Source organism: Pongo abelii, chromosome 6, assembly GCF_028885655.2.
Source record: "Pongo abelii isolate AG06213 chromosome 6, NHGRI_mPonAbe1-v2.0_pri, whole genome shotgun sequence".
Taxonomy (NCBI): Eukaryota; Metazoa; Chordata; class Mammalia; order Primates; family Hominidae; genus Pongo; species Pongo abelii.
In genome coordinates this window covers 155,025,374-155,039,053 of record NC_071991.2, presented here as the reverse complement: position 1 = coordinate 155,039,053, position 13,680 = coordinate 155,025,374, and the positions used below count along the sequence as shown (strand labels likewise).

Here is a 13,680-nt window from a genome sequence, read left to right as displayed (position 1 = left end):
GTGTGTGTTCCACCTCGTAAGAGGCAGTTTCCACCTCATCTGTGCGTTGGGGTGTTAAGTTCTTTGTTGTTGGTGTTTTGTTTTTTGTTTTTTTTTTTTTGAGACGGGGTCTCGCTCTCTCTCCCAGGCTGGAGTGCAGTAATGCAATCTGGACTCACTGCAAGCTCCGCCTCCCAGGTTCATGCCATTCTGCCTCAGCCTCCCAAGGAGCTGGAACTACAGGCGCCTGCCACCACACCCGGCTAATTTTTTGTATTTTTTAGTAGAGACGGGGTTTCACTGTGTTAGCCAGGATGGTCTCGATCTCCTGACCTCATGATCTGCCCGCCTCGGCCTCCCAAAGTGCTAGGATTGCAGGTGTGAGCCACCGCGCCTGGCCTTTTTTTTTTTTTTTTTTTGAGACGGAGTCTCGCTCTGTCTCCCAGGCTAGAGTGCAGTGGTGCGATCTCGGCTTACTGCAAGCTCTGCCTCCCTGGTTCAAGAAATTCTCCTGCCTCAGCCTCCCAAGTAGCTGGGATTATAGGTGCCCACCACCACACCCGGCTAATTTTTTGTATTTTTAGTAGAGATGGGGTTTCACCATGTTGGCCAGGCTAGTCTTGAACTCCTGACCTCAGGTGATCTGCTCACCTTGGCCTCCCAAAGTGCTGGGATTACAGGCGTGAGTCGCTTTGCCCAGCCAGGGGTGTTAGCTTTAAAGTCATGTTTTCACCTTACAGTGACGCATTTCAGAAGCAAGGCTTCTGCCTGCAAAACACTTTATCCTTCATAATTGTAATGTCGAAGAATTGCTTTTATTTTTAATCAGTCTTAACAGTGCAACTTACTGGCGCTTACAAAGGACGGCAGGCGAGCTGCATTCAATATGCTTATGTTTTATTTATGCAGGTGGCACTTAAAATACATGATGTGTTTAGGGTTACATTGTCCACAGAAAGCATCAAATACCACTCCTCTCCCCACCAAAACCAAATAAACAAAGCCAACTCTTTGGCAACAGTTGTGTTAAATAAAATCACAGGTCACACTTGTTTCTGGCTCCCAAGCCTGGGTCACTGCTATATGGATTGCGCCAAAAAATTCCCAGCTTCAACACTACTAGATTAAAATTGCTGGCATTTTTAAATCACAGCAAAGCTTTTCACAATGCCCTCAAGTCCAAGAGGACAAAGGAGAAAGCAACATGAACAGCAGATCCTCATGTGAAAGGGAAGGAAAGTCACTGGGAGGGGGCGTGCAGGGAAGAAGTAAAGGCAGCCCTGGAAGTCTACTATGTGCTCAATAAAAACAAAACGTGAAGAAGCAATACATCATGCAAACGAAATAATGACCAGAAGTGGGCACATCTAGTTAGAACGAAGTGACTTTCGTAAGGAGTCAGTGTTCGCGAACTGAAACATTAGTTCAACCTCCTTGTGCCGTCTCTGGGTGTTTTGCACGTGTGTAAATACGGGCCCGTTTTCCCCAGCACGGCCCTAACCCATGGACACTAGGGAGGGTGCCGCTAAGCAAAAATTTTTTGCTAAAAATAATTAGCAAAAATCCAAGGAAAAAATATGGAATCTAGCAAAACCTACACCATATTTGAAGTTGAATTTGCACTACCTGCAGAGGATGAAAATTAAAAGAGTAAACAGAAGGAATGATTTTCCATGTGATGTGATTCACGACAGCCTTCTATTCGTGTGGCCGGATTGCTCGGAGGAAAAGCTGCCCTGATGGGCAGGATTCAATGTGTCACTTGCAATATTCTCTAAGTTACACTCTACTGAATCACCTTCTAATTCCAAACACTACGCCGCCACAGAAAGCCTCATTTCATGAATGTTACTCAGTTAGCCATCTGCGCCCTACTGTACTTCTAAAGCTAGAAATATTCCAGCAGCATGCGGAGTGGTTGAGTAGCCGAAAAGAATGAAGAGGATCCGGAAGCACTAGAGGAAAATGCTACAGATTGAGAGCTGGAGAGAAGCAGAGAGTCGCGGCCACGTCCCAAACGTCTATCCCCGCCACCCATGCCGTCAGCCCCGTCTCCTGACCCTGCTCTGACTGATCCGTGATCGCATAATCCTGCCGAGCGAGTGTGGCCTCGAGACAGTCCTGACCGACGCTGCTACCTAGCGCGTGTGCACGACCGCATGCCGAGCACGGTGGAGCGCCAGCGTCTGGGGGTGCACCGCGTGCCAAGTCCGGTCTAGTGATTGCCTTTGGTTGACTTCTTCTTCTTCGACTCCTCTCTCTGCTTCTGCTTCTTCCTCTTGCCACCTTCTTTCAATCCTAAGGAAACACGGCTTGTAAAACACTGTGCGGAACAGCACTGCTTCCCCAGCAAGAGCCAAACATGTTTTCTAAATATCTCCCCATGTTACGAATAAAAAGCAACAAAATGAAGTCGTCTATCTTAGCCACACCTAAACCTCAAAACGGGCGCTGACTTTCCAAGGTGCACGTTGAGAACTGCTCACACTACCCAGAGAGCTTCACCGCCCTGCAGAGAAGTGAGGACGCCCACCTACCCGAGATCCGCCCAGCGGCAGAGCTACAAGCCCACCCTGGGACCTACCCGAGATCCGCCCAGCGGCAGAGCTACAAGCCCTCCCTGGGACCTACCCGAGATCCGCCCAGCGGCAGAGCTACAAGCCCTCCCTGGGACCTACCCGAGTTCCGCCCAGCAGCAGAGCTATAAGCTCACCCTGAGGACTCCCACCTACCCGAGTTCTGCCCAGCGGCAGAGCTACAAGCCCACCCTGGGACCTATCCGAGATCCGCCCGGCGGCAGAGCTAGAAGCCCACCCTGGGCACAGCTGCACCTCAGTGCCGGAACCCCACCCTGGGCTCTCCTTCAGAACGCACACTGGGCCTGCGCAAAGGCGTGCCCACCTGTGGGGAGGGTGTCCACAGTGCAGCCTTTCTGCAGGCAAAGCCTTGGTGTGGACCGGCCTCACATTTGCGGGCTCTGTGCCATCCAGCGTGAGAAAGTCCCATTTCTTATTGAGGAAAGTCTTTCATTTCCCTGTTGCTAAAGTCAATGGCTGACACTGACTGATCCAGCTGAAGTGCACGGAGAAAGACGCCCACCCTCTGAACATCTGATCCAACGTGCCAGAAATAAACACCTCTGGATTCATTTCTGCAGAAATTGTCTTGAACTCAGTGTGTGCCAACGTGGGTGCAGGAAACAGGCCTGATGTTGAATTTGGCCACAATTGTCAACATGACTGGGCACAGGGAACATGGCTGGCAGCAGGCAGGGCAGGCCTGGGTCCCACACGCACAGGCCCTCGACCTGCCAGAACTCTCTGAAGGTCCCACACAACTTCACGTGGTGGCATCCTGCCTCACAGGAAGGAGCCTGCTCACAGCCCTCTCGGCGGCCTGAGGCCCTGCCCACACTCAGGACTCGCCCCAGAGAATCACAGTCATGGTGGGCCGGGTGCCGGGCTCCAATCAGATGCATTCCACGCCCAGCTGACGGCCGCCACGCTGACCAACATGTCACAGGTGCAAGTCCACTGAGTGTGGCTCACGCATGTCCTGGACCACAGTGAGGCAAACACATGTGGACTTTCAAATGTGCTGTAGCTCTCACCACTGAGCACTGCCTGGACCCCGACAGCTCTCCACGAGAGAGGGACAAGTCTGCAGATCCAGTCCACACCCCACCCACAACCACACCACACCACGCTCGCCTGTGACCCATGCACAGTGGAGGCTGCCACCTTCCTTGCTAGCGGAGCGCGTCCTAAGCGCCCTACGGGGGCAGCACGAGATGCGCATTCTGTGAACCGCCAGCTGTTCCATGCTGCATGTTTAGGAAATGTGCCTCAAGTTACGGTTACAGAAAGAAAGAAAGAACAGAGAGGCCTGTGTGCCGCTGGCGGCTGCAGAGGCCGCTGAGTACCTGCTTCCAAAGCAGGGAGGCGGCTCTGCGGAAAACGCAGAGGAAAGGAAGCGGGAGGAAGCCAGGAGATCCCCGTCCCGAGCAGCATGCGGGGAGCCGCCCCGACTGTGGAGCGCGGCCTGGGCAGAGCCAGCTCTTGGAGGCTGTGCCCCTCAGAGGATCCTCGGGCCCTGGGACCCAAGGGACCCTGTGGGATGGGGGGGGGGGGGGTCAGCACCGCCTGCGGTTCCTCTGCTTCAGCAAAGCAAACTTTACCAAGACCCCAAAACAAAGGGAGTAATGGAGCTCCTTTAAAGCAACTGCTGCCGCTGGTCCTTTATGAGTTAAGGACTGAAAGCCTGAGGTGACCACACTGCAGTCACCCTCACCCGCCCTGGGGCTGCCGGGATGGTGGGGGAGGGGCGGTCCGCTACAAGGAAACCACTTTCCAGTGTTCTTCAAGACTCCAATATTGCTGGGCGCAGTGGCTCATGCCTGTAATCCCAGCACTTTGGGAGGCTGAAGCGGGGGGATCACCTGAGATCAGGAGTTCGAGACCAGCCAGTCCAACATGGAGAAACCACATCTCTACTAAAAATACAAAAATAAGCCAGACGTGGTGGCAAGCGCCTGTAGTTCCAGCCACTCAGGAGCTGAGGCAGGAAAATCACTGGAACCCTTGAGGCGGAGGTTGCAGTCAGTCGAGATCACACCACTGCACTCCAGCCTGGGTGACAGAGCGAGACTGTCTCAAAAAAAAAAAAAAAGTCCAAAATTGAAGTGAGAAAAACAGAGCAGGCCTTCCTGTCACCTGAACCTCCTGCAAATCACAGACATGGCCTTGGGCACCGGCTCGTGGGCTCTGGGCCTTCGTGGGACCGCCAGCCTCGGGCACAGTCCACAGAGGCACGCTCTCCCACCAGCGACTACTTAAAAACTTGTCCTGATAGAAAACGACTTCTGGAAACGTTGAAAACCCTTAAGTATAAATACACAAATTAGTTTCATTAAAAAGAAACTTCGAGCTGTTGAAAGCTGAGGGCAGGGTTAGATTCCCATCTTCAGTTCCGAGAGCTCCATGCTGTGCTTTGCAAAAAGGGAGACGTTCTACAGCGTTCCAGGGCAGGCTGCTTTCCTCAGCCAAAAAAATAAAGGACCTGCTTTATTCTTTCTTTCCTGTTCAGTAATTTTACTTTTCCTATTTTAACAGTTATGTCTTCTTGATATTCCTACAGTAAGTGTGGAATTCACAAACACAAAACATCACTCGGCCTTTCCAAAGCCTGAGTGAGTATCCGGTGGGTCCCCGGTGGTGCCTCTGTCCTCTGAACAAAGGCAGGGCGAGCGCTGGGTTTGAGGACTCCACACAGCGGCAAATACCAGCCACGGGAACCCTGCACCGCACAGCAGGGACAGGCACTCCCTGCCGACCCGCCGCTCCACTGACTGGGACAGGGACACCCCCTGCACCCCGCGCTCCCCAACATTCCTGCTTCCACTGGCTGCACCCGTTGTCAATCACACCAGACACAAGGAGGGGAAATTCTCACAGAAGCAGTATGTTCAGTATTTTGAGGGGTGCATCTCAAGTGAGAGCTCATTTCCAGCCTAAGAAAAACCATACCCTAGAACTGCCCAGGCCTGGGGGCTGCACACCAGGCTGTGACTCCGTGAGTGGAAGCTCACTCACTCCTAGGAGCTCCGATAGGACCTGCTTGATTCGGGGACCGGTCAGACGGCTGGAGGCCAAAGCGGGGGCCATCAATACTGCCAGATGGCTGGTCTCCTCACTGTATTCCTTTTACAGGAACCTTGCCCAGGACTGCAAATCCCGCAAAAAGATGATAGTGGGATCTTCGAGGCACCCAGAGGCCTGGCCAAGAGTCATGGGTTTTCTGTGACAAGGGGCTTTGGGGAAAGCGAGACCTTCAGTGACGCAGAAATGCAGCAAACCAGTATCCTGACTCAGGAGCCTGTGTTATCGCTACAAAGTCCACGCGTCAGAACACCCGGCAGGCTGGAGCTAAGGGGTCTGCACCCGTGTGACTTTGTTACTCCCACACCAGCACGTGCCCTTGTCTGTAAGCATGTACAGTTGTTCGGATTTGGTGGTGCAGGTGCTCTGATCCCTATACAATGAGCAAGCCTGCAGGGGCGGAGGCTTGCTCAACCTCTTCCTTGTCACCCACCAGCGAGCGCCCTGACACCGGAGTTGGTAAGTGAGTCGCAAATGGCCTCTGCGGAGACCAAAACCATCCTGCTTTGCAATTTCACTCCAGTTCTGTCTCCAACTCTGCAGCGGTTTCTTGACTCATCCTTTGAGTCAGCTTTGTCATCTCTCAATAAGAACTTAAGTAAAAGTCTCTGACATGTGTTCATTATATATTCGTATAAAAATCACGTCTTTAAATCTTTGATGGTTACTTTGGTATCTTCAAGATCTCATGAAGCGATTAAAAAAAGGGAAACAAATGAGAGGAAAAGCCGCAGGACGGAAGATCCACAAAGAAGATCCGGGTAGAAAAAAAAGCCATCACTGGCCTCTTTGCTGTAAGGATTTGTGTTGGGATTCAGCAGTCAACCAGTTTTCCCCCCTCAGAAACGGTGTATGGCAGGGAAGCCGAGGATACAAACTGGCAAAGCCGTGAGGCGTGGGGAGAACAGCGCCTGCCTGCCCATATCAGTCCCGCCCACAGCCATAGCCACAGGCGCTGCCGGCCCGGAAGGAGAAGGCCGGCCCAGTTCTGATATGCAGGTGTGGCCTCGGGCCTGCGGTGGGTGCTGTTCCAGGAGCCTCACCGCACTTTAAACATGGCTCCCCCAGGCGGCCCACACCTGCACACCACGTTCTCGGGGCCTGCGAAATCACAAGGCCCCTTGCAGGCCAGGCTTCCGGTGGCCTAAACCCAGTGGTTCGGGGACACTACAGCTACGACCCTGCTCTATCCTGCACCTTGCAAAGACCCATCGACAAACAGTGCGCCCTCCCTACGGCCCTCAGACCTTCCAGTACCAGGAGCGCACAACAGACCCTGGGGAGCCTCCCCCAAGCCCGCTCAGTGCAGGGACCCTGGGGAGCCTCCCCGACCCCGCTCAGTGCAGGGATCCTGGGGAGCCTCCCCCACGCCCGCTCAGTACAGGGAACCGTGGGGAGCCTCCCCAACCCCGCTCAGTGCAGGGACCCTGGGGAGCCTCCCCCACGCCCGCTCAGTACAGGGAACCGTGGGGAGCCTCCCCAACCCCGCTCAGTGCAGGGACCCTGGGGAGCCTCCCCCACGCCCGCTCAGTACAGGGAACCGTGGGGAGCCTCCCCAACCCCGCTCAGTGCAGGGACCCTGGGGAGCCTCCCCCACGCTCGCTCAGTGCAGGGATCCTGGGGAGCCTCCCCCACGCCCGCTCAATGCAGGGATCCTGGGGAGCCTCCCCGACCCCGCTCAGTGCAGGGATCCTGGGGAGCCTCCCCCACCCCACTCAGTGAAGGCGGAGTTCTTTCTGGGTACATGCAGCCTGCAACTGCGTCTGTCTGTCACTCAATGACACAGCACAGACTCACACGGCAAAGGCGAGTGCAGCACGGCAGGTGGGCGGCCGGCTGGAGGGCCTGCTGTGCCCACCCACAGGCGGCACGTCCTGAGGCTCTCACGGGTGGGGGTGCACGTTCCGTCCTCCTCGGAAGCGTAACCGGCAACTGTGCTTCAACCGAGAAGGACTGGAAGGGGCTAATTTTTCAATAGAAAGTTCCATGAAGGGAAAAGGAGAAACGCTCCCCGCTTCTTTTCATGTCCTGCTTAGACAGTGCTGTTCGGCCCAAGTTCACAGAAGTAACCTCACGACATCCGCTTCCGTCCCCCAAACCCAGAGATCAGCCATCCATGTCTTCCTGCACGACATGAGCGGCTAGGGTCACCTCACTGCGCGCGGTAAGAACCAGAAGCGGCACAAATACTTCCAATAGACGCACGATTCACACTACACGGACCCTGGGCTTCAGGACGCAGTCAGGGCCAAGCCTACATGCACAGCACGTCCTCAGGGTGACCCAGAACTTCTCCGGGGCACTCACTTCAGAGACTATCCGGCTCCCTAAGGGGTGGGAGGAGGGCAGGGCGGCCAAGAACCCCACGGTGGGTGGGCGGGCAGACTACGCTTCACAAGGCGGCTTGACTTGAGGGGGTCTTTTGTTCTGCACCCAGCGCAGAAGAAGGCACGAGAAGGTGAAGCTGATGGAGGAGCAGGGGCAGATGCAGACCCCACCAGCACGAGACCACCTGGCCTAAGCCACAGGCCTCAAGCTCTACGCTGAAAGCTACGAAAAGGCACGTCTACGGTAAAAGCAGCACCTCGCACTGCCGTGGCAGCTCTGTCATCCTTTGCGGAGCAACACACTGTGTACAGGACACGCGGACCCCGTTTTAACGGTGGGGGGGCCTGGAGCCCCCGTGGCGTGGGGCGCTGCGAGCGGGCGAGGAGCAGAGCGAAGCTACCTCCTCCCGCCCCGCCCGACCGCCCACGCCCGCTCAGGTCAGAACACAGCAGCACAGGCGCGGTTTGTGTCGTCGCTGTCCTCTGGCACCCAGAGAAGTCTCACTCTGCGCCTGCTCCACGGCTGCCTCCCTTTGCACACCTGCTGCGGATGCGAGGGGGTCCCAGGGCCCGGGTGCCCGAGGTCGGTCCTGCGCGCCCTCCTCCTCATAGAGACAGTGAGGCGCGTGTCTCAGCAGCGAGGCAGGCCGCGGCGGCTTCGGCGGGCGGAGGCCGGCAGGCTGGGCTGGCAGGGCGTTCTGGCCTCTCCGCATGCACTCCTCAGCGAGGGCATCCTCGTCGGCCACACCTGCAGGCACAGCGGGAGAGAGACAGCCGTGAGTGAGCGGTGGCGGCCGGCCCCCATCCAGAGCAGAGGGAGGGAAGCTGGCCGCACGATTTCCCTGAATCCAGACGCGTCATCTCTGGGGAGGAGAAAGAGGTCATCTCCTTTCTTCAGTGGCACCACTGGGGCCAGAACTTAATCCTCCAAGAGTGGGAAAAAAGTGAGTCATCTGAAAATCACCCCTCTCTGTCTCCTGGAAGAAGCGGCTCCCCGCCCCACCCACCAGCTTTGGCACAGTCCACACGCCTCTTCCAAGAGTGAGTGTGCCCCACTGAAATCACGGTCCAGGGCTGACAAGTTCACTGTCAAAACCAGCCAGCTGGGCCACCCTGGGGAAAAAAGGTTCTGGGTCCAGCTGGCGATTTCATCCTCAGAGTCCATACACAGAGGACATCCCCTCTCCGCCTCGTGCTGAAATAAATCTGTGGCAGCCATCCCAGCCACTCCAGTGCAGCTCCAGCTCTGGCCCCACAACAACACACACACCCAAGACGGGCCGGCTCCTCAACGCTCTGAAAAGTTGTGCTTTTATTAATCTTTTGAAATACAGAAAAAGTCATTGGAAGGCCATGCATTAAAAAAAATATAGAAAAAATGTTTTGAACTCTGATGGATACGAGGAATAAAAACAAGAAAACAATATTCACAGAATGATCTCCACTGTGATTCTCAAAGTTTGAGTGGCAGTCACCGCATGGATGTGAGGGAGGCAGCTCCATCAGAGCTCCAGGAGCAAGCGTGCGAGGCCGCAGGTGGTGGGATTCCTCGTCCCTCTGCAAACTCTAAAATGTGCCTAAAACGTGTCGCACCCAGCACTTCGGGCCTCGAGCCCTGCACAGATGTAAAGCAAGGCAGACCCCTCCCGTGGCACAGCAGAGAGTTTACGCCAGGGGTGGTCCCGTCCTCCTCGCTTCCCCGCAAGCACTAAGGAGCACTCAGCCATTGAAATGCGCCTGAAACCCAACGGACTGACAGATCGATGGACATTCAGGAGCTTCTCCAATTAAACTGGCCTATACACCACTTCCAGTGCTGAGTGCCAGGCCCAGGGCCTGCCCCCAGGAGCTCAAATGTGGCTCACCCACAACGGAGAGAACCGGCTCCGAGGTCAGGAAGGAGCCTGCTCTCAGGCTGTCCCCTCAGGCCAAGCTCTGGTCCTTGGAGACCACGATGGTGATGCTCGCCTAAGGAAGACCCCCCACACAAGTGCAGAAATTCATCTCCAAGGAACACCAAGACCCGGGCAACTCGCAACCTGGAGCCTGTGTGTCCCCAGAGGGGAAGGCAATCCTCACAAAACCCTAAAGCTGCAGCACGGCACCCACAGGGCTCAATCATTTCTGGAATTCAGCAAACCCAAGAGGAGGCACAGGCCTCAGATGTCACCTTCTACTCCAATCCTATTTCCCCACACTTGGAACATAGAAACGTGATTTTGGGGACCATTTAACCAAGCACCGTAAACGCAGGCTGTGAGGCTTCACCTATGACACCCCATTGTCAACACCCGGCCCGCACGTCCTGCCAGGGGACCCCAGGACCCCTGCTGAGATGGCTGTACCAGAAGAACATACGCACATCTCTCAGCATCACACGGAACTGCTGAGCTGAGAGGGGTCACCCAGCCCGGGGCCAGTTCTCCCCTTGGGAACTCCGCGTGCTCACCTGCAGAATGAACAGGTGGCAGGGCTGCTGTCTGCGATTCTATGACGTGAGTGAAGGAAAACAGCACCCAGCACACAGGCCGTGCACGCGGGCGCCATGCACACACAGCACTTCCTGAGCGCGCCCGCGGCAGGAGGAAACATGCCAGGGCCCGCTGACCGGACCCCAGTTGCAGGCTGGGAGCGAGGAGGGCTCTGGGACAGGGACACCGAGACGTGGCTTCTCAGCAAACCAAGCTGTTTCCCAGCTGCCTGGACCCTGGCAGGAGAGCGGGACACATGGAGACAGTGCTGCGAACTTGCTGTTGTGTGGCAACGTGGCTTCCAGATCTGACCTTGAAACTCAAAGAGGCCGCATCGCCGAGAAGCATCTGCAGGCTGCCTGGTGACACCTGTGGACCCTGGGCCATCCCAGCCCCTTCGACACCAAGGAGAGACTCGGCACAGGTGCTCCCAGGGTACCATGTCCCACCTTGGAGGGAGAGAGGAGATACGAGGGGACCCACGCACACGGCAGCAAAGGGCCAACCAGAACCTGCCGGTGCCAAGCCTGTTCCTGCCTCCGGGAGGATCGCACCCAATACTCCGCCATGACTTTTAAGAATTATACTTTGCCAACTAATGTAGAACATTTGAGAAAGAAATTTAAAGTTTCTGGTGTGTGACACACTGAACTGGATCCTAAATATCCATAGCTGTGAAGTCGTCCCCGGGCACAGCAATGCAGTGTGAGCTCGTGACTGCTGCCAGAAGAGCCGCCCCCTGCCTGGCCCAGTCACACACCCTGGTGCCTGGGGAGTTTCAGAGCCAAGCGTGAGCCGCTCACCCGCCTCACTCCACGCGGAGGGAAAATGGGGGCAGGGTAACCCCACACATCCTGGCTCATCCTGGCTCTGGAAAGCCCAGTCTCGCTGCCAGTTGAAATTCTGCACTTCCAGCTCAGCTGCGGTTGGGACCCCCCCACCTCCCAGCTGTCCCCCGCACCCGTCGTCCGCAGGTGAAAACGCGCCCCCGGGCGGGTGTCCGAGGACCTGTCTTCAGAGCGCTGTGGGTCAGCCGGGGCTGCCATTGCCTGGGGAGGGCCAGGCTTCGGGTCCAGCCTCGACCAGGGCTTCCTGCCCTCAAAGCCCGGCCTCCTCCCACCTCAGAGAAAGAGAAACGTGCTGCCTTCAGAGCTGCTCTGGGGGAGGTTTTGTATTTACCGTCTGTTTAGAAAAAGGCCCCGCTGAGACTTAAGACTGATATTTTGAAAATGAATATTGAAGACACCTGCAGCGTCCAAAGCTCCCTGCGTCGTCTCCTCCCGGCTGAGGCTGCCAGGCAGGCATGGACGCTGCATTCCTTCCAACCCCGGGCCGCTGAGCTGGCCGGCTGCGGGCTCAGAGCAGCCCTGGAGTGACTGGGGGAGAAAGGTGCAGGCTCCACGGCCACATCCACAGGGCAGCCTGGCTCCTGCAGATGCCTGCACCCCATCCTTTCCTGCACGGCTCAGCCGCTCCGCCCCCGGCCAGGTCCCGGCAACACCCAGAAGCCTCCCTCCCCCACTCACTTGGGAGGAGGGCTGGGGCTGGCACACGTGGCAGGTGGACAGCAGCTGCTTAGGTCTGGTCTCTAGAAAAACGCTTCTGGCCCCAGCGGTCCAACACAGTCCTGTGTCCCCAGGCCAAGCACACAAGGGACTCCCCAAGGTTCCCGTGAAACCTCATGGTTAGTGAGGTGCCAGGAAAAGTGACTTGAGGAAAGAAGATGAAGGTGGAGATGAGGACCTCCTTATCCAGATCTCCCTGGCATCACCTGGGGAGTCACGCAGCGTGCTGCTGCTCCAAACCCCCACACCAAGCTTCCCGTGGGCACAGTGCACTGCCAGCATGGACAGGGAGCGGCCGCCTCACGGCTGGGAGGCAGATGTGCCAGCAGGGGTCATCAGCTGCCTGACAAAAGGGACACACAGCTGGTCTGAACAGGAGGACTGCCCGATTCGGTCTCGATGGTTCTATCTGTTCAGAGCCAAGGCTCTGGGTGTCCTCCTGCTGCAGCTGCCCCGGCTACACACCCGGCACTGCTGGAGGCTCTGTTCACGTCACCGCCAGGCGAAGCCATCACCTCCAAGGTTCTAACCTACACTGTGGATGGAGCATTCCCACCCCACTGCCTTTTACAGCTTTCCAGCAAGAAAAATGAAAAAGAGAAAAGTGGCTGGAGAGCAGTCACAGCAGGCAGGACGGACAGACCAACTGCAGGAGAACCGGAACAAGCACCACCCCACAGCCCTCGCCTCGGACTCGGCCTCCCTGTCCCTTCCAGGCCCAGCATTATCCGATCTGCCTCCTGGCCACAACGGGATCAGCCCTGAGGTTCGGGTTTAATTGGCGCAGGATGCAGCCTGGTGCAGTCTCTCAAGGTCCCAGGAGACCGCACGGTGAGCTCCATGCCATGACAGGCTCTCCAGACATGCCCCCAGGGCCTCACAGGCAGTGGCTCTCCGTGTTCAGGGCTGACGGGGCCACTGCGTGAACTCTGTGGATCCCCACAGAGAGCAAGGCAGGTGTTCTTGGAAACCCAGCACCCTGGCCCATTCGCCTCCCACTCACCATGAGGAGGAAGGAGCTGGGGCTGCTGATGCTCCTCACAAGATCTGGGAATGCACAGACCCGCACTCCTGCCAGCATCCCAGGACGGAACAAGCCAGCCTCACGCACAGCCTGGAAGCAGGCGCCACGCAGAGGGCCGGGGAACACACAACTCAGCACACTTCCCACAGCAACACCCTCTCCCATGGCAAAGAGCCCCCAGGACATTCTCTCGAACATCCTGCTAGAGCTCATGCAGCTATTGCACAACACGTCCTTGTGTGATTCAGGATTTCCCTGCCACATCACCTTATCTCTGCCATCGCCGCGTCCCACATGCGGGAGGACCTGGAGGCAGTGTTCTGCAGCACGTGTCCACCAAGGCTGGCCTGTCAGTGACCCAAGGACCCTGCTTCTGGCGCTCAACATGCCTGCAGTTCTGAGGATTCCATCAGTCCTTTCATGCGGGGAAGGGCCCAGACCACATCAATGTGTTCACACAAGTTACTGTTACACCAATCCTTTTAAAAACACTGCACAGGCTGGCACAGTGGCTCACACCAGTCATCCCAGCACTTTGAGAGGCTGAGGCAGGAAGATCACTTAAGCCCAGGAGTTTGAGAACAGCTTAGCTTTGAGATCAGCTTGGGTAACACAGAAAGACCCCATCTGGGCCGGGCGCGGTGGCTCACGCCTATA

At 56.6% G+C, this 13,680-nt stretch overlaps 1 protein-coding gene across 6 annotated transcripts in view; it reads right to left on the bottom strand.

The window, feature by feature from the left end:
• Nucleotides 1–855: 855 nt before the first annotated feature.
• Nucleotides 856–13,680, bottom strand: part of DNAJB6 (DnaJ heat shock protein family (Hsp40) member B6) — an 80,200-nt gene continuing 67,375 nt past the window's right edge. For 3 of the 6 annotated variants that reach the window (XM_024249383.2, XM_054559091.1, XM_054559090.1), the window contains one exon: nt 8,383–8,711. In XM_024249383.2, coding sequence (XP_024105151.1) covers nt 8,398–8,711 — 314 coding nt within the window. In that variant the 3' untranslated portion in view covers nt 8,383–8,397. 6 annotated transcript variants of the gene reach the window in all.